The sequence below is a fragment of the Onthophagus taurus genome, chromosome 1 (genome assembly GCF_036711975.1).
Source record: "Onthophagus taurus isolate NC chromosome 1, IU_Otau_3.0, whole genome shotgun sequence".
Classification (NCBI taxonomy): Eukaryota; Metazoa; Arthropoda; class Insecta; order Coleoptera; family Scarabaeidae; genus Onthophagus; species Onthophagus taurus.
This window is the reverse complement of record NC_091966.1, coordinates 13,439,492-13,459,828: the sequence shown is the minus strand read 5'-3', so window position 1 is coordinate 13,459,828 and position 20,337 is coordinate 13,439,492. Positions and strand designations below refer to the sequence as shown.

Sequence of the window (20,337 nt, the reverse complement as noted above, 5' to 3'; positions counted from 1 at the left end):
GTTCTTACATTTCTAGCAGCTGCAGTTGCTGACCATTTGAACCTGTTTCTTCCGTAGAAACACTTTTGTGCAACACTTTGTTCACTAATTGCTATATTATTTGGTTCTTCGTCGGTAGATTGAGCAGAAACGGTATTATGTTCGCTTACAACACAATTTTCTTCATCTAATTGATCAGATAATTCCACATCCGAGTCAAGAGACTCATACATCAGCAAAACTTTACTTTCAAAATTTGCATCATCAAATCTAACACTAATTGAAATAGATTTTTCGTAACACACTAACTTCTCACCTCACGTCATCACTGCAAATATACAACCAAATACGCAAATCGCGTATTGCAATACCAATACTGTGATATTGGTTGCATACTTGCAATGATGATGTCGGGTACGATAATTAATTAACACACTGTATTGGTGTTAAAGTAAATATTAGTCGAGTGGTCCCAAGGAAGTCACAACGCCTGTTAAGGGTTAAACCAAATTAAACAACTTTTTAAGCATATATATAATTAATCACATAAATACTCTTAACTTAATTACAATAAATACATTATAAAATTTATTTTCCAATTGTATGATGAATTTCCTCTAAAAAGCTATGTGAATTATGTACAAAAGTCCCTCCCAAAATGATATGCGTTCCAGGATATTTCTTATTGAAAGAATGTACCGTCAATGATTCCTCATATGTAACTCCCCCAACCATAAAAACAATAACATCCTGGGGCCTTCCATTTGTATTATGCGCATTAACATACGGAAACATGTTTTCTTTCAATCTTCCTTTCATCAATTCCTCCAACGTTTCATGTAATAGCGGTTTATGTTGTGTATAAACGTTATCAACACCACTTAATCCTTTAAAAAATCTTTTTGTTATTTTCACAGCGCTTTCATCATTAAATAAATTGCTTTGTCGATTGCGAACTCCCGCGTATTCTAAAATATTTCGCACACTTTTTACGTAATAAGGAGCGACTCCGTTCTTTTCTAAAAGATGAATGAGCGTGGAAGTGTTATTATTGGAATGTGTTTGATAACGTAAAGCGTATAACATAACTAATTTAGCTGCATCGATTTCTCGAATTTTATTTTTATCGCCTCGCACGTGATTCGGTTTGATGTTATTGGTGATTAATTTTTTTATTGCTTGAAAATGAACGGATGAATCGTTATTTTGCGACGATATTTCCTGTTCTAATTCAGAAACGTCTAATAAGCTACAATCGGATACTAAAACTGATAATTCCCCAACGACAGTTACATGTTTAGCAACATTTCCTGAAAATTTACGAAATTGTGGGTATGATTCAACAAAGTTCTTCATATCGGCGATACTTTCAATTTTCTTGTGACTTTTTGCTTTACTTTGAAATACATCCATTAAACTTTTTATATTTTGACCAATTTCTCCAAAATTCATAAATATATTTTCAGCATAAAATGAATCTTGTTCTGCTGATAAAACAACTTCACTTAACTCTTTAGAAATACCTGGTACGTTTGATAAATTAACTCTGTTATTATTTATTGTTAGTAATTCGTGTACCATTGCTTGATAAGTCCATTGATTAAGCAGTGGGGTAACTGGATCATCCCTTCTATCAATAATTAATAAAACTGGTAAACTTGACTGGTTAAAAGAAAATAAGGTTGATTCTTTATTTATAACTTCTTCTAATTTATGGCTAAGTTCTTTACAAAACTTTGAATTTGCTTGATATCTAATGCAAGGATATTTCTTTAAAGATAACAAAACTGCAATTAAACCTTGTATTGTACGCTGTAATGCTGAATAATTCCAACCAGAATGTGCAACACACATGGGTAAACCAAACGAAAATAAATGTGGGTTAATTGCTAAATAATCCATATACAATTCTTGCACTTCTTTAACTAATTCTTGCTCATCACTTTCAGCTAACATTTTTACATCAGCCTTTGCAATTATATTGCTTAAATATAAATAATACGCCCCATACTTAGGATTTCTTAATTCCTGACACAGCAATTCAATATTTTGCTGGGTTGGCCGGACAAAGACTAAACATTTAAGGAACCTAAATCCGCTTGTATTTGTATTTTGGCTCTTCGAATCCAATCTTTCAAGCAAAAACACTTCTTTTTGCTGAATTTCTGATTGACCATAAACCATACTTATTACGCTGGTTGTTTCTTTATCCATGAGCAAGATTTTCATTCCAGGTTCACTTTCTTCGGTCATTTTATTCACGTAGGCCTTTACGGCCGCAATCACGTTCATTTTGGACGATTTTTATGATTATTTATGTTTAATGTTTAACCACTTTTCCATGACACATAAGCGATTTCGATTGACTAAAATAAAAATCAAACTTTTATAAACTCAAAAACTAAGTTTGAATGTACGAGAAAAATTGTTTAAATAAAATTTTTTGTAACATTAATCGATTAAAAAATAGAATTTTAAAGTATCAAATTTAAAAATTGCATAAAAACAGTGGTAAAGAAACGTTCAATCGAACCACTCCTATATTGATATTTTCACTCTAAAAGTTTATGGTAGATGGCGTTAAATTAAACGTCAAAAGATTAACCTAAAAATTACCACAAGATTTTTCCAAAATGGTTATTTATGAATTATGTTTGTTATTTCGAATTATGCCAAAGGTAACCTATACATTTTCTAATCGCATATTTTTTTAAACAACGTTTTTATCAGAAAGAGTTAACAACATCATTAAAACGGACTGCTAATACTATATTTGAAAAAGGTGGTGTTATAAGAAAAATTGAAAATTTAGGCACCAGGGATATGCCTCATAAGCAAAGTGCGCATGGGGTTGTATATAAACAAGCAAGGTATAAAAAAATCGTTTTGTTTAATTCTTAATGATAACTTAATGAGTTTATTATAGTTATTTTATGATCGAATTCAACGCCCCACCTAAAGATTTAGCAGATATTGATGAACAATACAGTAGAGACATAGATATAATTAGAAGGCGTATATACAAAAAGCAAAAAGAGGAATCTATTGAGTGTACATTACACGAAGAAATGTTACCTCCTCTTTATAGAAAGAGTGTGCAGGAATTGGTGCAACAAGCCAGAAAATTAGATAAACCTAAATTCAAATATAATTCTGGATTAGATTATTATCCTTTCCAAAAATAGATGTTCTTATTTTAATAATTATTAGTAGAAATAAAAGTTTGAAAAAATTTTTTTTGACATTTGAAATTAACCTCACATTTTATAAGCATGACCTAACCTCAAAATAAACTTTAAATAAAAGATTTTTATTATGTTTAAGTTACTTAAAACATTGAAATATTTAAACAATATAAGGAAGTACTGTAACAACAAAGCTAAAGGGAAAAACGCGCTATATTCTCATACTGTTTTGTTACCAAAAACAAAATTTCCTCTTCGAATTGAAGGAAAAAAGCTTGTGGATCGTGATAATGCAATTAATAAGGTATAACCCCCACATAACTCCAATTAATAAATAATTTTAACTTGTCCTTAATATTTAGAGTTCATCATTTGTAAATTTATATAACTGGCAAAGAAATAATTTAAAAGGAGACGAATTTATATTACATGATGGACCACCATACGCAAATGGGGAGACTCATATGGGTCATGCGATAAATAAGGTTTTTATATTAAAACTAAAAAGATTCATGTCTATTCTTAAACTTAATTTGTAGATATTAAAAGATACCATAATTAGATCAAACATCTTGGAAGGGAGGAAAGTTCATTATGTGCCAGGTTGGGATTGTCATGGATTACCTATTGAGTTAAAAGCCGTTTCAAATTCTCAAGGATTAAAGCCTATTAAGATAAGAGAGAAAGGTTTTTATAAAAATTCGAATTAAAACAATAATAATAATATGTGATGTTTTAGCAAGAAAATTTGCAACAACTACTATAGAAACTCAAAAAAAATCTTTTATGTCATGGGGAGTATGTGCTGATTGGGAAAATCCATACAAAACGTTTAATAATGAGTACATAAAGAATCAAATACAACAATTTTATAAATTGTATGAAATGAAATTGGTTTATAGAGATGTTAAACCTGTTTATTGGTCACCGTCAACTCGGTTAGATTAATAATCTAAATAAAATGACTATCTTATTAATAATAAAAAAAATACTTAAATAATTTTAGAACAGCTCTTGCAGAAGCCGAACTTGAATATAAAGATAACCATAAAAGTACAGCAATCATAATTAAACTAAAATTAAATCAAATTCCAGATGTTTTAAAGGAACACAAAAAGTAATTTTTATTCTAATTACATATTTTTATTTAAAATTTATTTTTTAGTATATTTGCATTAATATGGACAACAACTCCATGGACATTGCCAAGTAATCAAGCTGTTTGTTACAACCCAAATTTATCTTATTCATTAGTTCAAAACCAAACATCTTTAGAACATTATATACTTTCCACTAAACTTATAGAAGATGTTTCAAAAAAACTTGGATCAGAATTAACTGTTCTTAACACATTTCAAGGTGATTATTTTTGGGATATGTTTTTATTTAATTATATTAAAAAGATTAAGTATCTTAGGTTCTGCATTTGAAAATACAACATATTTTCATCCTATTTATAAAAACAAAGAACTTAGTTTTTTGCCATCAAACCATGCCAGTGAAACAAAGGGAACTGGTTTAGTTCATACTGCTCCAGCCCATGGTCCTGATGATTTTTTAGTTGCTTTGAAGAATAATTTACAAATAGTAAGTAATTTTGTCTTTAGTATGCAAGGTAATTTCATAAAGGATGGGTAATTTCTGATTTGGAGATGGTATATATGACATACAAGTGTATTTAATAAAATGTGTTGAGTCATTTCTGGTATTCTTGCCTGTTTTTGGCTAAGTTTTTTATTTGTCGCATCATATTCCCTTTCTTTCTGGCTGCTTTCTCTTTATTATCCTCCCAGGTTTTACAAGGTCTTTATTTTCCTCTAGGCCTTCTTCCCATTATCCTCATCTCCTTGATTCTCTTTGAGTATCTGTCATTGTTTATCCTTCTCAGGTATTTGTACCAATGAAGTTGTTCTTTCTCTATTATTTGTACTATGGGATCCTGCTCTAGTTCTGCTCTTGTTTTTTTTGTATGTGAGTACTCTAATGTTGTTCTCTCAATCTTCAGGTATTTTCTGTGCGTTCCGTGTGTATCTGTTCCTCCCTTTTTGAACATTTCTGGTGTTATTCTATCCTCCCCCGGCGAATTGCCGTTTTTTACTTTTTTTATTTCCTCTCCCGTTATAGATTCCTGTGTCAGTTCTTACTCTATGTTCTTTCTTCTTCTGCTATGTCCTTTGTTCGTCTTCTATGTTTTCATTCACTGTTTGGCCCAAAACTGTCTGCATAATGTTCTCTCCAGGCTTCTAGGATTCCTTGTGTTGTTTCCAAACTTTTTCTTTTATTTTTAATATGTATTTCTGATTTCTTGGGACGAAGTATTTTTAGTCTTTTTATCATATTCCAGAATTCGTTGTAATTGTCGTTGTAGTTTTCCTGTATTTTTCTTCCTGACTTCCTCCAATGCAGAGTTTCTTTTCTTTGACCTTTCTTTTTACGGCCTTGTTCCATGATTTGGTTCGTTTCGTATTAGATCCCTGTCTTATCATCTTTACGCCGTATATTTCCTCCGCCACATCCAAGATTGTCTCGTTCCATGTCTCCTCCAAAGTCCATGTATTTTGTTTGAGCGTTTCTTCTTCCTCCTCTACTCTTTCCAATTTCTTTGTGAGGGTATCCTTGTATGTTTGTCTCAGTTTCATATTATTTAAAGTATGTAATTTTGTCGTCGCGTGGATTGTGCTCCTTTTTTGACTTTTGGCTATTTGTGTCAGCTGTTAGTTTATGTTTGATACAGAGTTCCGCTTCTCTGATCACCTTGATATCCATAACTGGTTAGTTTAGGCTTTTGGAATAAACAATATAGTCTATCATGCTTTTGTGTCCTAGTTCCTCTGATTCATATGTTGTTTTGTGGATGTTGTATGGGAATTAGGTGTGTTCTATGAGCATCTGATTTACTATAGAAGTATCCATCATCATATCTCCATTGTCGTTTATCTCTCCCTGTATTCCATGTGATCCCATTGTTCCAGTTCATTCTTCTCTGTCCTGTCCTATATGAGCATTTCAGTCTTCTAATATTAATATATGTCTATTTTTATCTTGCAACTTTTCTATTGCTTGTTATAAATCCTCGTACAGCATATCCTTATCTTGCTTGTATGCATTCTCTGTATGTGCATATACCTGTATAGGTCCTACTTTCTTTTCCTATTGTAGCTCTAGTGTTATGATTCTTGATTTTTAGAACTTTAGATCTATTATTAAACACACTGCCGGGAAGACCAAAACCTTTGTATTATAGAGTATGATTAATATTCGGTGAAGACTTCTACATTTCCTGAGATATTTCCATATCTGAGGAGCTAGAATCAATTCTGAGTTAAAAAAGGGTGTCATTTACCTTTTATCGGTTCTTATCTATAACTATCCTGCCTAATTATGGAAAAGTGTAGGAACCATTAATTTATAACACATTCTATTGCCACATCCAATCCTTTATTTTCCCTACCAACAAGGCAGTGGATGGTTACTTCTAAGCCCATAGAAGTATTTATTGACTTGGATTCTCCAATATACGAAACTGTTAAGCGTCTGTATCTTGTCATCCCTAACTTCATATGTTCTAGTATGTTTCCAGCCTTTGATGGTAGCAAGTTGATTTTTGTAAATGTCACCTTTAGAGTTGCCTAATAACTCGATTCCCAGTGTGGGCACTACCTTTTACGAAATTAAAGCGGCCAGAATTAGAAATTAAACTTTAAATAAAGATTACTGGTGAAAAGTTACGAAAATCTGTCGTGTTGACCACAAATAGCCTTTTCAAAATGGCCAAATGAAGGTTACAAGGGTATATAGCTGCGTCAAAAAGCGAATTGAAATGCGGTATTGGTTTCGATGACTTGGTTATGTTTCTTATTTAGGCCATGATTCTGCTGGGTGCGATGAGCTGACTTAAAGAAAGAAGGAACTCCTGCATTTTATTAAGACCAGCCTGAAAAGTGGCTAAAACTGTTTTCTGTATCGTGCATGCAAACCACACTTCAGGATCTGGTGTGTGCAGAAATTGCAAAAACGCACAGAAAATTCATTGTAATATAAGTGAACACACAATTTCGTGTATGTTCGACTTCGGAACGATTTCGACGATTTTTTTCCAAAAATTAACAATTAATCAACACTCACGTATTTGTTTCCAATTCAGAGTTTCCCCATTCTTTATGCCACTTTGTATAAAAATTTCCTTTTTTGCTAAAATGTTATTTTTTAACTTTGTCCAAATAGATATCTTTGGTAGATGAAGACGGAAAATATTTAGATTCAGCTGGTTCAGAGTTAACTCAAAAATACGTTTTTGCTGAAGGTTTAGACACAGTTCTAAATATGACTAAAAGTGATACGTTAAATACTGAAGACTTCATACACAGTTATCCTTATGATTGGAGAACAAAATTACCAGTTATAATAAGAGCTAGTAAACAATGGTTTATTGATACTAACAGAATAAAACAACAGGCTGTGGTATTGTTATTAAAAAAGAGTCGTATTTAGGATTCTGAATTAATATTGTTTTTAGGATGCATTAAGCAATGTTGAAATTCTTCCAAAAATTAACAGTGAAATGCATAAACAACATTTTAAAAATCAATTACTTAAAAGACCATATTGGTGTATTTCAAGACAAAGATGTTGGGGAGTGCCCATTCCAGTATTTTATAACAAAGAATCTGAAGATGTCATAATATCAAAGTAATTAATGATGTGAAATTGAATCCTTAGTTTAAATTTTACTATTTTTTAGGGACACCATAAATCATTTTTGTAATTTAATTGATAAACATGGCTCAAATTTTTGGTGGAGTTTACCTGAAAAAGATATCGTACCCGAAAGTATTTTAAAAAAACAATCTAATATTAAAAAAGGAGAAGTAATTAATTATTTTTTATAAAAAAAATATGTTTATTAATATTTTTTAGTAGGATATTTTAGATATTTGGTTTGATAGTGGAATATCTTGGTCTAGTGTTTTACCAAAGGATAAAATCGCCGATATTTATTTAGAAGGAGTAGACCAATTCACAGGGTGGTTTCAATCATCACTTTTAACTTCTATAGCTTTACAAGAAAAAGCACCTTTTAAAACCATTTACGTTCATGGTTTTGCTGTGGATGAAAATGGATTGAAAATGTCGAAATCTTTAGGAAATGTTATTAACCCCCAAGATATTTTAGAAGGTTGTAAATCTCATAAAGCATACGGAATTGATACATTAAGGTGATACAATATCTTCAATAAAAAATTTCAATAAATAACCAAAAATAATAATTTTTTAGATGGTGGGTTGCTTGTCATGCAAATCAAGACACAATAACCGAAGTGAGTTCGAATGTTTTACAAGCTAGTAATGATGAAGTACAAAAAATACGAAGTGTTTTGCGATTTGCTCTTTCTACATTAAGCGATTATAATGGGGAAATTGTTGATTATGAGTCATTGTGCTTAATTGATAAGTTTATGTTACATGTTTTATTACAATATGATCGACAAGTAAGTGAAATTTTCTTAATTATAAAGAATTTTTAAATTAAATCTTAAAATTATTTTGTAGGTAACAGAACATTTAAAATTCTATCAATTCAACAAAATCGGTAAATCCATAATAAATTTATTAACAAATACGGTATCAGCACAATATTACACAGCAGTAAAAGATCGTTTATATTGCGAACCAGAAAATTCAATTAGTAGACGATCATCTCAATTCGTCTTATTAAATCTATTTTTGATCACATTGAGAAGTATATCACCGATTGTACCGCATTTAGCTGAAGAACTCTATTTACATTTTCCATTGAAACAAGCAGATTCTTTTTTTCAAACTGAAAAAGCACGCGTGGACCCCAAATGGGAATCTTTAGAAATTGAAAATGTGATGAACGTAATTTTTGATTTGAAGAAAGAGGTGAATAAGACTGTTGGGGCGAATACTGTGAATAAAAGAATTGTTATTGGGTTGGATGAAGAATTAAAAAAGGAGGTTGAGGTAAATAATTATTGTTAATAATTTTTAATTGTTTTCAATAAGTGCAAAATACTATAGATAGAAGATATTATTCAGATAATATTAGATAACTTAAAATGAATTATTAAGTTATACTTTACTAAATAATATGAAAAGTGTAAATACAAGGAGAGGTGCAAAAGGATGTACATAAACACATATATAGAATTAGGTTTACTCTTCAATCCGTTTGTTGCAGTGAGAATAACTAAAAAATCCTTTAATAACGTCCACAGACGTTTTGGCAGGGCGGCTGAAGGGCTACAGTCCTCAAGTCATAGAGACTATATTAGTGCGTCATCTCAATAACGCATCATGCTAACTGTATTGATCCTTCATGTACCCCATATTTAAAGATGTTATCCTTCCTTTATGATTTTATCCATTAGGAGATTAAATAGAAACAGGATAAGAACGTCTTCCTGTCTAATACCTCCTGAGGGAATAATATTATCCATTGTTTGATTTCCTACTGTTACTATAGTTGTGTTGTTCATATTCAACTCATATATTATCCTTATTATGTTAGCAGGCACGTTCTGTCTTTTAAGATAGTTATAATGTTCGCCATACACGGACCTTGTCAAAAGCTTGATAAGATGTACAAAGCAAATGAATATAGGTTTGTCAGACTCAATGAACTTTTCCTTTTTCTATTTCTATTCCAAAACCTTGTTGTTCTCTAGTTTTTCTTTGAGAATGCCTCTATAATTTTTATGGACGCGTTTTTTCTCTTTCCTTTGATACTTTTTAATCATGAAAATTTTTTATAAACATTTCTGATAATTTCTTGTGGCCTCCGCACATTAACAACTCGTTGTTTATGTTATAAGTTATAATTCACAAAGTTTATCACAGTTGCTCATCCTAGGGCAATTTCTGCGTCCCATTTCAAGTCGCTACTTTCGCTTAGATTTTGCTGAAGGTGTATGGGACTTTACAGGATGTATCTAAAGGGGTGATTTTTCAACGAAAATTAAGGGGGGTCTTTCATATAACTTTTTGGTCAAAACCCCTTCTCCTCCAAGTTATAGCCCTCTAAAATTAAGGGTAAAAATCTGCAACTTTCTTATCTCTTGACGTTTTACAACTAACAAATTACTAGTTTGATCACAAAAAATAAAATAATGCTGAGATCAATTTGGCATAACTTCATTTTTTTGACTAATAATAACCAATCTCTGAATTAATTCACCTGAGCCTGTGTATTGTTTTATTTTTTTTGTGATCAAACTAACAATTTTAGGAGAAAATGTCAAGAGATAAAAAAGTTGCGTATAGAATCCCACTATTTAAATCAAGTTTTTAAATAGAAATAAGTAGACGTATTAAAAAGTTCTAATGCAAAGTATTATGGGGTTGATTTTTTCAGCCTCTTGTAAAACATATTAGGGTTATAAAAATCGTCAAAAAATTTCACCTTATTAGTAATAGTTATCTGCCAAATTTCATTCTTCCAAATTCCTCCATAGTGGATTTAAGGTGAGTTTAGACATGCATGGATTTAGTGGCGCCAATAAAAACTGGCGCGTCAGTAAAATTAAATTGCATGTGTAAACATCAACTGGCATGCAAGTTGAAATCATGCATCATCGGAAAAGTCTGCACCCTTCTGAAATCACTGGCATCAGTGATGACAAATATGTGCAGCAAAACAGAATTTGCGCGTGTAAGTAAATGCTTCCACATCGGCTCGCCAGTTTTTAGTTAGATTTTCGTTTCGGTTGAGGTTCTAATTTGTGTTTATTGTAGTTTATATAGTTTATTATGACTCAAAAAAAATGGTCAGCAGAACTGACAATCAAATTTCTTGAAGGCTATGATCTTATCCGTGTTTATGTGATGTATGTACAGGGTGTCCCAATTTCGATGTCCGCATAGGCTAATTCCGAAACTAAAAGAGATAGAAAAAAAGTAGCTTACATGTCATGATCTCGATTTTCCAGAAAATGCTAATGCCGAAAACTCCGAAAAGCTATCGTCTTTTGTTTTCGCCCTATCGGCAAAAACTGAAAATTTTGCGAAAACGACAGTCGCGAATATCTCACTTATTATCAAAGATGGAGTATTATAAATAAAACATTATATGGGCAAAATTGGTTAATGTTGCTATAGTGATAACCATACATACTATGATGAAAAATAATGTATCAGATAATTATCAAAGTTTATATTTAAAAATTCGCTAACAACTCTGGCATTATGTGCTGGTGTGGAGCATCAGCATGTTAAGTGTCAAAGTATAACAAAACTGAATAAAACTTTACAATGAATTTCGAAAATTATGAAAAATGTAACATGATGGAATGCTATATGTTATCAGATAAGAATGCGACGTTAGCCGCGGAATTATATTTCACAAGGTGTCCGGAAGAAGACAACCGCACGCAAGATCTTTCAGCCGGTTAGCAGAAAATTTAATGGATTTTTGGTCCTTCCCCAAACCACGTGCAAAAACATACGAAAATGACCTACAAGAGGATGAAGTCAATGTGCTGGCTTCAGTTGCGATAAATCCATCAACATCTTGCAGAGAAATTGAACAAGACGTCTAACCCAAAAGCCGCTGCTCCCGAATATGAAAGAAAAATAAATATAAATCATACAAAGCGGGGCTAACTCATTATTTACGTGCCGGAGATGTCAATCTAAGTTTAGAATTTTGTAGATAATATTTAGAAAAATTAAATAATCTGCTGTTTGTTCAAAATGTCATCTGGACCGATGAAGTCTCTGAGTGTTCAAAGAAGATTCGGGTTCAATGTATGGTGTGCTCTTTTAGATAATAGAATTTTGGCATATAGTATCTACCATAAAAACTTAAACTCAGGTAATGTGCTGCCTTAATATATTGAGGTATATTATATTAAGGCAGCACATTGAGCCTTTGGTCGACAATTTGCTATTAAATATGTCTCAAATGATATATATTCAATATGACGGAGCACCAGCACATAGTGCCAGAGTTGCTAGTGAATTTTTAAATACTACTACAAACTTTGGCAATAATTGGAAACAATGTTTTCCATCATGGTATGATTATCACCATAACAACATTAAGTTTTAAATACATACAATAGTTGTAGAAAGAACAAAAAAAATTGATACATTATGTTCCATCATAGTATGTATGGTTATCACCATAGCAACATTAACTTTTAAATACATACATTAGTTTTAGATAGAACAAAATGAATTTTTGTTAATTATTCAATAACTATAAGAAATATACCCCACAAACTATATATATTTGTTATCAGAAGAAAATAACAAATCATTTTAGGTCATAGCCAACTATGGTTTCCATTTAAAAAAATAAAGTTACGTGTAAAATCTCGAAAATAAAAGATGGGGAAAAAATTCTACCTACGCCACTGAATTCTTCGTAAAAAGTTGCCCATATAATGTTTTATTTATAATACTCCATCTTTGATAATAAGTGAGATATTGGCGAATGTCGTTTTCGCCAAATTTTCAGTTTTTGCCGATAGGGCGAAAACAAAAGACGATAGCTGTTCAGAGTTTTCGGCATTAGCATTTTCTCGAAAAACGAGATCATGACATGTAAGCTACTTTTTTTCTATCTGTTTTAGTTTCGGAGATAGCCTATGCGGACATCGAAATTGGGACATCCTGTACATAGTAGTGCTTATCAGAACACAATCCAGATGAGTATCAAAATTTTGTTTTGTCATTCGTAGATGATTTTTATAGCTTATATACTGCTGCGAGTTCTCGTAGAAGTTTTGCAAAAGCACCCAAAATAGGTCGACGTGGTTTAACCCAGAAAAGACCTTTCCGTCGTTTCCTTTTCTGTATTTCTTCTATCTTTTTTTCCATTAAAAGTTTAGCGACTGTTTTTCATACTTCGGAAAAATGAAACTGTCGTGTCACTTATTTTTGCTTTCACACATGTAGTGTAAACCTTTACTAGCGTGCAAATAGAATTGTTTTCTTAAATTTTTAAGTTTAATCTGACAAAATTTATTATGTTTTGTGAGAAACATTGTTTACCTTTGTACTTATTTATAATTACATCTATCATATTTCATTGTCTTACTGAAAATTTCCTAAAATAGTACTAATTACAATAATATAGTAATTTTTGATTTCATTTTAGAAATATACGCTCGGTAATGGTGAGTTATTGGATATTTTGCAAGTTGCTGAAATAGAGCTTAATACGAAACTTGATGGAACATCAATTGAAGTTCATGATACCAAGCTATGTTGTTGTCCAAGATGTAGAAAGTTTGCTTCTTCAATGTCTGATGCATTATGTAAGAGATGCAATGAAGTTATTAATGGTTTAGAAAATAAAGCACAACATGTTTTATAGAATATTCATTTATTTCCAACTAGAATTACACGTAACTATTTAATAGTTTGCTGCATTTAGAACTAAACTTAAATACTACATTTTATTAATAAAAAAACATAAAAAATATGAAAATGAACAAAATGAACATAATTATTTTTTTTTGCCTTTTTTTGCCAACATATATTTGTGTATGTCCAGTATGTTTGTAAAATTTTCATAGGCTGTATCACTTGCTTCACTTGATTCATCAATCGCTCTTTTTCTGCGTTGGGGAACAACGGGTTGTTTAAAATTTACAATTTGCTTCTTCAAATTATGTCTGATGGTCATTTTATCCTTTAATTTTTTGGCAAAAACATCACATTCAACCAAATTAGCTTGGTAAGTAATATTTGCTGTTCTCTCCACTTTAACTACTTCTCCAATTTTAATATTTAGATCTTTGGTTAGGTTTTGTATCATATCCAATTTTTCAATCACCTCTTTCTTCTTATTTTCTTTTAAACGATTTTGATTGCTTGTAAATTCTTGGAATTCCTTGTCCATTTGTACAATTTTATCATCAATTGATCTCTTTAAATTTACAATTTTTTGATTAACAAATGGTATATCTTCATCATTAATAAACGGTATTGTAGCTAATAAATGTTCTAAATCCGCAACTTGTCGTTTAAATTCATTTATTGAGGTACTTTTTAATAAGATTTCATCGAAAGTTGCTTTTGTTTCCATTTTACATTTAGCAATTTGAGATGTGTCTTTATTTTTTAAAGCTTTCGCTTGATTACAAGTTTTATTAAGAATATCTGTGCTATTGTCAATCTCGGAATTTAATCGAAAATGTTCCTAAATACAAAAGATTAATTGATTAAAAACTTGACTTGAAAAAAATTGATTTAATACCTCTTGTAAACATTCTCTTATAGCTTTTTCTTTGCCAATTTCAGACTCTAAGAGTGAATAATCTTCCTTAAATTTATTTACACATTCCTCCAAGTTTGTAACTTGAATGTCATGATTTCTTTTTTCATCAATAAGAAATTGAAAGCTTTTATCTTCCTGCAATCTTGAATTATCTGCTTCAATTGCAGATATTTCGCTTTGAGTTTTTTGTATATAATTCTTTACATTTAACTCAGCTTCAATAGATTCGTCCAAATTCAATTTTACAACATCCAATCTAGAAAATATGAAAAACAAAATATTCCATTATAACAATAAAAACAAAATATCATCAAAAAATAATATTAATTAGAACATACTCAAATTTGCATTGATTCAGATTTTTTTCTAAATCTGTAGTTTCAACATCACCCTCACCAATTTCATGGTTTAAAGTAATTACACATTGTTCTAAATCATTTAAATCAGATTTATTTTGTCTTAAATCGTTGTCTTTCTCGTTTTCTTCATTAACCAATCTAGCAATCTCTGTTTCTTCTGTTTTTGTATCTCTATAATCATTATCAATATCATTTTTTATTTTACAATATGTATGATCATGTTCATTTCGTTCGTTTGCTTCAGAAACCTCTAAAAAATTTAATTCCTCCTTAACAATATGCAATTCTTTGTCCAAGACAGAATTTTCTTCCTTATTTTTTGCCTCCTTCTCCTTAATTTTATGTTCAATTGTAAAAGCCAAATTATCGAGCTTGATTAAAGTTGTAAAAGTATCGTGAGTTCCTTGGCTGATTTCTTCACATGTAACTTGTAAACTGTTAATTCCTTTTTGCAAGTTTGTTTTGTATACTTCAACTAACTCGCTATGCTCATAATGTTTAGCAACAGCGGATTCCAATACTTTCAATTTTTCGGATTTATTATTGATCGATTCTTGAATGCTTTTTATTGTATTGGTTTGTAATCGTAAATACTGAATTATGTTTTGCTAAGAAAATAAATTGTGTTAACATTTATTAATTAACATTTACAATTTTACCTCGTAATCCGTTAAACGTTTAAAAAGATCGATCTGGCAATGATTTAATGGTGGAAGAGGAAACCGTTTTACGTTTTTCTTATCCATTTTGTACCACTTTAAATCAGCACCTAAATCGGAATTTAAGATGATGAAATTGTAGGGAACTAACGTACCAGCAAGTGTCACTTTTAGTAAACTTTCGAAAAAGATTTTTATTATGGATATTTAAGTAAGATAACAATATAATTTAAAATCCTCAAAAGTACCTGGGTTATAATTTCAGTAAATTTACTGGATTTTTACCAAAATTTTTGCTATTATCATAAATCAAAATTTTAAACTAGCAATCTGTCAATCACTCACGCTTATAGAAACTGAACTGAAGTTATATGCAAAATAAAGACGATTTAATAATTTTTAATTACTTTATTCATAGTTATTAAAAAATTGTATAGATTTGATTTAGTTAATTTTTAGAAAGTGATTTTTTACGTATTTATAACTTAATAATTTAACATAAAAAATCAAATGACTCCCACTACCAACATTACTTGTGACGTCATTAAACAAATTTTAATTGTGGTCCATATAGGTTATGTGAGGTTATGTCCATAAATTTTAAAAATGTTACGGAATTCCTATAAATTGGTATCGCAAATACGCCCAATATATTTAACACCCGTAAGTTTGTAAATACTACAATTTTTTTGTTATTTCTTCATATAAATTTATAAGATCCAAAAGTTATCATCAACAAATACGAGTAAAACCGATGGGACTGATGGTACAAATCTTATTAACAATGAGAAGAAAGATATTAGCAAGGCAATGAAAGCTTATTTAGAAAGGGCTACGGAACACAACGAATTTATGAAGCAACAAAACTATGAATTTCAAATTGGTAAACGACACTTGGCTAATATGATGGGGGAAGATCCAGAACATTTTACACAAGATGATGTAGATGTAAGTTACATATTTTATTTTAGTAATATCAGTCTGTTATTATTATCATTTTTAGGAAGCAATTCGGTACTTATTTCCATCTGGTTTGTATGAAAAGAAAGCAAGACCTATGATGAAACCTCCCGAAGAGGTTTTTCCACAAAGGAAAGCTGCTGAATTTGATGAGACGGGGCGACCTTTCCATTTCTTGTTTTATACAGGAAGACCAAATTTCTATAAACTGCTATATGTAAGTTATAACTATTTAATATATTTTTTTTCTAAGATGTTTCTAAAATTTTTTGTTAAATATCACAGGACATAGTAGAACATATAAATCAAACTTACAAGTTTGAAGATGCAATGATACGAAAAAATAAAGTTTCAGATCCTCAACTAGCAATGTAAGTTTTTGTGGATTTTTCAAATATGGTAAAACCTCGATATAGCAGATTAATATGGGGAAGGAAATGTCCATTATAGTTAAAAATTCTATTTTTTTGAAATTTTAATGCACACAAATTCGAACAGTTGCGTTCTTTATTAGTTACTTCTACTTCTAGTTCAATAAAAATGTATAATAATCAAGAAACAAGATTACTATATGAATATCACATTAATAAAGAACTAGAAAGTGTTACCAATACAAACGACTCCAATAAGCATTGGTTTTTCAAACTAGGGGGTGTAACGAAATGTTAAAGGGGGCGCAAGCGGTACAATACTCATCTAAGCACATGCCGCGATAGTCTCAAACCCATCTGCTCACTTGGGTTGGAAAATGTTGAAAAAACCGGTTGTCCATACTTCACGTTTACTCTTCTTCTTTAGACTTCGGTATTTCTACAATTACTTGTACGTTTTACTTCGACATGAGCTCGACTAAAAAACGTAAAAATGCGTTAGAGGATAAACCAAACGAGTTTTTTGCTGCCAAATCTACAAGTTTAAAACGCATAAAATTGTATAGTAGTGGATCCTTTGCTCAGTCAACTGAAAAGATGCTTGAAAGTTCGTATGAATAATCGCTAGTTATCGCAAAAACCAAGAAAAGCCACATTATCAGTAAAACACTTATCGAACCTTGCCTGTTCAAGATCGCTGATATCCTTCTTAGACCAGAAAGTAAACACAAATATTCACAAATACCGCTTTCTGACAATACTGTGAAGCATCGCAATGTTAATATGATCGCGGACATACAAATTTAGGTAATAAGGTCGTGAAAGAATCAAAGTTTTTCGCAACGCAGTTGGGCGAGATTACAGGTGTTGCACATTGTTGTCAATTGCTAGATTTCGTTCGATATATATATAACAAAACAATTGAAAATGAAATGTTGTTTTCTACCAAGTTTTCTACAGAGTTAACAACAAGTGTAAAAGCAGTTGATATAATGACAGCTATCTTTGAATTGTTTGACAAACATGAACTGTCATGGCAAAACTTGATAGGCATATTATGCACAGACGGCGCTCCTGCAATGCTTCACTCGTTCAGGATTCTTACAGTTGGTGAAAGAACAAAATTATCATAATGTAACAGTTATTCATTGGTTTATACACCGTCAAGCTTTGGCGGCTTTCAAACGAATGCACCGATGTTAAACACCCGACTTTTTACGGTCTTTTGCGAAGATTTGGGCAGAGAACATAAAACATTATTCCATTCGGAAGTGCGCTGGCTGTCAAAAGGAAATATGTTAGCAAGGTTATATGAGCTTCAAGATGAAGTAATTTTGTTGTTAAAAACCCAAAAAGAAACTGAACTCTATGTTGAATTTAGAAAACTGTCCGAGCAGTTTTGGCTTATTTATCGGCTATTTTCAATTCGTTGCATTCCCTAACTTGAAATTACAAGGTGGAGACTCGAATATAATTTATCATCGAGATGCCATCACGACGTATATTGAAAAATTGCAACTTTGGAATCGCAAAATTTTAGCATTCGTGCTTTCCTAAATTATTTTCAATCTCAAAAGAAGCGTGTTTTAAGATTTATTCGTGTGTTTTCTACAGTTGTAGCAATAAAACTGAAATATAGAAATAAGCTTAATATTGCTAGTGATCGACGTTGTAGGCTTTCTTCTATTCCACCTAGAATTGCAAATCTGGTTAAAAGTATGCAAGCTCATCCATGTCATTGATTGATTTGTTCTTAACGTATGTGTGTGAAAATAGTATTCTATTGTAATAAAACGTACGAAATATGTATGTTTTTTGTAGTTATATTATATCTATTACAAAATTACCGCAAGGGAGGCGTGCTATTTTGATTTTGGGTAGTAAGGAGGCGTGATAAATTAAACTTTGGTTTCTAAAAGCTTGGTTAGATCTTAAACAAGCTGTTACAACTTCGAACGAAAAATTTCTCACAAAGAAATAAACCACAGCTAATATCGAGTGGATATTATGTTATACAGGGTGTGTCAAATGTCTGGAATATAGGAAATAACTTTGCCATTTGTGGTTTTAAAGAAAAATGATTCAAATAAAAAATTCTTTATTAATTGTGGCGCATTTTTTGGCGATACTTGCTTGTTTACATTGATCTTTGTTTCGTTGCTATGGCAACCAACAGCTATGCTGATTTAATATTTTCAGAGAGCGCTTTTTTTCTCGATTTTTTTCTAATACAACCATATGATTTGATATGTTCATCGCGTAGAGGGACTTATCCTCTATCAAAGTATGTAAAAGAAAACATATACATCCCATTTAAAATAACAATGTTGGTTGCCATAGCAACGAAACAAAAACAATACAAACAAGCAAATATCGCAAAAAAATGCGTCATGATTAATAAAGAAACTTGTATTTGAAACATTTTTCTTTAAAACCACAAATGGCGAAGTTATTGGCTACATTTCAGACATTTGACACAACTGTATATTCTGGAACTAATGGAGAAGCGCAGGTAATGTAAAATTAAGAATAATCACATTGGGTACAGAGGTCTTCAAAGAAGAATAGGAAATGAGATTAGAGTGGGAAAAGAGAATTGGCTGCATGAAAGGTGTCGGGAGGCTGAAGATCTTAACAGGTTTGGAGACAACTTTCATTTACATAAAAAAGTCAAAGAAATAGCTGGGCTTTATAATAATAGATTGCTAAATTTCATTAAGAATGAGCACAATGAAATAGTGACAGAAACTGAAGAACTGTTGCAAATATAGAGAAAATATAGAATTGGCCTCTTCTCAGCCAGGACCAAATATATTAAGAAGGGAAGTCATTCACGCCATTAAGTCAATGAAGAGTGGCAAGGCGTAAGATCTATCAACAACATCTATGACTCTGGACACTTTCCTGGGACTGGCTCCACTCTACGTTTGTCGCACTACCAAAATCAAATAATAATCGAATACCTCGTGAGAAGAATACCGTCTCATTAGTATAATGAGCCACTTTCTAAAACTTTTCCTGCAAATTCTACATAGAAGGCTTTATCAAATATGTGAGGAAGCAAGTGGAGACAGTTAGTTTGGATTTATAAGCGGATTTGGAACCAGAGAAGCCATGTTTAGTCTCCAGACACTGGTGCAAAGTTTCCAAGATCATAGAAAGGACGTCTTTATGTGCTTCATCGACTATGAGAAGGCGTTAAACACAATCTTACTTTATAACATACCTTAGAGATCTGGGACTGGATGCAAAGGATATAAGACTAATTGGTAATCTATATTGGCACCAAAAAGCGGAAGTCCGAATAAATAACACTGGAACAACTGAGGATTTTGAAATCAAAAAGGGCGTTCGCCAAGGATGTATCCTAAAGATGCTGTTCAACCTATACGTAGAAAGAGGATTCTCAGAGTCAATCTCGAATAGTCTCTTTGGAATTACACTAAACGGAACCCCTATTAACAATATCCAGCATGCGGATGACACCGTGATATTAGCGGATAGTACGAATGATTTGCAAAACCTACTAAACCGGATTAACGAAGAAAATACATGTTGATGGAGAGATCATCGAAC

At 31.4% G+C, this 20,337-nt stretch overlaps 5 protein-coding genes across 8 annotated transcripts in view; 3 read left to right on the top strand and 2 right to left on the bottom strand.

The window, feature by feature from the left end:
* Positions 1 to 489: 489 nt before the first annotated feature.
* LOC111422289 (vacuolar protein sorting 45) lies at positions 490 to 2,341 on the bottom strand. The gene has a single exon (XM_023055500.2). It carries the CDS (start codon positions 2,269 to 2,271, stop codon positions 568 to 570), a length of 1,704 nt encoding a protein of 567 aa, XP_022911268.1. The 5' UTR covers positions 2,272 to 2,341; the 3' UTR covers positions 490 to 567.
* A 205-nt stretch (positions 2,342 to 2,546) lies between these two features.
* Positions 2,547 to 3,214, top strand: LOC111422493 (mitochondrial ribosomal protein S6). 2 transcript variants are annotated; one of them, XM_023055687.2, is made up of 3 exons: positions 2,547 to 2,657; positions 2,710 to 2,849; positions 2,906 to 3,214. In XM_023055687.2, exons 1-3 carry the CDS (start codon positions 2,613 to 2,615, stop codon positions 3,162 to 3,164), a joined length of 444 nt encoding a protein of 147 aa, XP_022911455.1. In that variant the 5' UTR covers positions 2,547 to 2,612; the 3' UTR covers positions 3,165 to 3,214. The 2 variants fall into 2 exon arrangements, with proteins under 2 accessions (XP_022911455.1, XP_022911463.1); XM_023055695.2 differs by having other exon boundaries at positions 2,557 to 2,657; positions 2,714 to 2,849.
* A 5-nt stretch (positions 3,215 to 3,219) lies between these two features.
* LOC111422419 (Isoleucyl-tRNA synthetase, mitochondrial) lies at positions 3,220 to 13,633 on the top strand. 2 transcript variants are annotated; one of them, XM_023055623.2, is made up of 14 exons: positions 3,220 to 3,468; positions 3,527 to 3,649; positions 3,704 to 3,851; positions 3,904 to 4,102; positions 4,171 to 4,281; positions 4,330 to 4,523; positions 4,582 to 4,751; positions 7,389 to 7,625; positions 7,681 to 7,853; positions 7,906 to 8,032; positions 8,085 to 8,380; positions 8,440 to 8,653; positions 8,715 to 9,149; positions 13,288 to 13,633. In XM_023055623.2, exons 1-14 carry the CDS (start codon positions 3,295 to 3,297, stop codon positions 13,504 to 13,506), a joined length of 2,820 nt encoding a protein of 939 aa, XP_022911391.2. In that variant the 5' UTR covers positions 3,220 to 3,294; the 3' UTR covers positions 13,507 to 13,633. The 2 variants fall into 2 exon arrangements, with proteins under 2 accessions (XP_022911391.2, XP_071053260.1); XM_071197159.1 differs by lacking the exon at positions 13,288 to 13,633 and adding an exon at positions 12,761 to 12,842.
* On the bottom strand, positions 13,567 to 15,793 carry LOC111422455 (uncharacterized protein MCAP_0864-like). 2 transcript variants are annotated; one of them, XM_023055644.2, is made up of 5 exons: positions 15,679 to 15,793; positions 15,431 to 15,540; positions 14,751 to 15,379; positions 14,392 to 14,668; positions 13,567 to 14,334 (listed from the first exon to the last, which is right to left on the bottom strand). In XM_023055644.2, exons 2-5 carry the CDS (start codon positions 15,515 to 15,517, stop codon positions 13,639 to 13,641), a joined length of 1,689 nt encoding a protein of 562 aa, XP_022911412.2. In that variant the 5' UTR covers positions 15,518 to 15,540; positions 15,679 to 15,793; the 3' UTR covers positions 13,567 to 13,638. The 2 variants fall into 2 exon arrangements, with proteins under 2 accessions (XP_022911412.2, XP_071053290.1); XM_071197189.1 differs by lacking the exon at positions 15,679 to 15,793 and having other exon boundaries at positions 15,431 to 15,579.
* A 187-nt stretch (positions 15,794 to 15,980) lies between these two features.
* The window catches only part of LOC111422473 (mitochondrial ribosomal protein S9), a 29,785-nt gene continuing 25,428 nt past the window's right edge, over positions 15,981 to 20,337 (top strand). Inside the window, exons 1-4 of the mRNA XM_023055664.2 lie at positions 15,981 to 16,093; positions 16,148 to 16,378; positions 16,434 to 16,607; positions 16,676 to 16,761. Coding sequence (XP_022911432.1) covers positions 16,037 to 16,093; positions 16,148 to 16,378; positions 16,434 to 16,607; positions 16,676 to 16,761 — 548 coding nt within the window. The 5' untranslated portion in view covers positions 15,981 to 16,036. The remainder of the gene's footprint in view (positions 16,094 to 16,147; positions 16,379 to 16,433; positions 16,608 to 16,675; positions 16,762 to 20,337) is intronic.

What these genes read in the sequence shown, in the direction of transcription:
- LOC111422289 (XM_023055500.2), bottom strand. Translation starts at nt 2,271, where the DNA reads ATGAACGTGATTGCGGCCGTAAAGGCCTACGTGAATAAAATGACCGAA.
- LOC111422493 (XM_023055687.2), top strand. Translation starts at nt 2,613, where the DNA reads ATGGTTATTTATGAATTATGTTTGTTATTTCGAATTATGCCAAAG. An exon ending in TATTTCGAATTATGCCAAAG is followed by an intron (nt 2,658 to 2,709) that starts GTAACCTATACA and finishes CGTTTTTATCAG; the next exon opens with AAAGAGTTAACAACATCATT. An exon ending in GTTGTATATAAACAAGCAAG is followed by an intron (nt 2,850 to 2,905) that starts GTATAAAAAAAT and finishes AGTTTATTATAG; the next exon opens with TTATTTTATGATCGAATTCA.
- LOC111422419 (XM_023055623.2), top strand. Translation starts at nt 3,295, where the DNA reads ATGTTTAAGTTACTTAAAACATTGAAATATTTAAACAATATAAGGAAG. An exon ending in GAATAAAACAACAGGCTGTG is followed by an intron (nt 7,626 to 7,680) that starts GTATTGTTATTA and finishes TATTGTTTTTAG; the next exon opens with GATGCATTAAGCAATGTTGA. An exon ending in GAAGATGTCATAATATCAAA is followed by an intron (nt 7,854 to 7,905) that starts GTAATTAATGAT and finishes ACTATTTTTTAG; the next exon opens with GGACACCATAAATCATTTTT.
- LOC111422455 (XM_023055644.2), bottom strand. Translation starts at nt 15,517, where the DNA reads ATGGATAAGAAAAACGTAAAACGGTTTCCTCTTCCACCATTAAATCAT. An exon ending in AACGTTTAACGGATTACGAG is followed by an intron (nt 15,380 to 15,430) that starts GTAAAATTGTAA and finishes TTATTTTCTTAG; the next exon opens with CAAAACATAATTCAGTATTT. An exon ending in CTGAATCAATGCAAATTTGA is followed by an intron (nt 14,669 to 14,750) that starts GTATGTTCTAAT and finishes CATATTTTCTAG; the next exon opens with ATTGGATGTTGTAAAATTGA.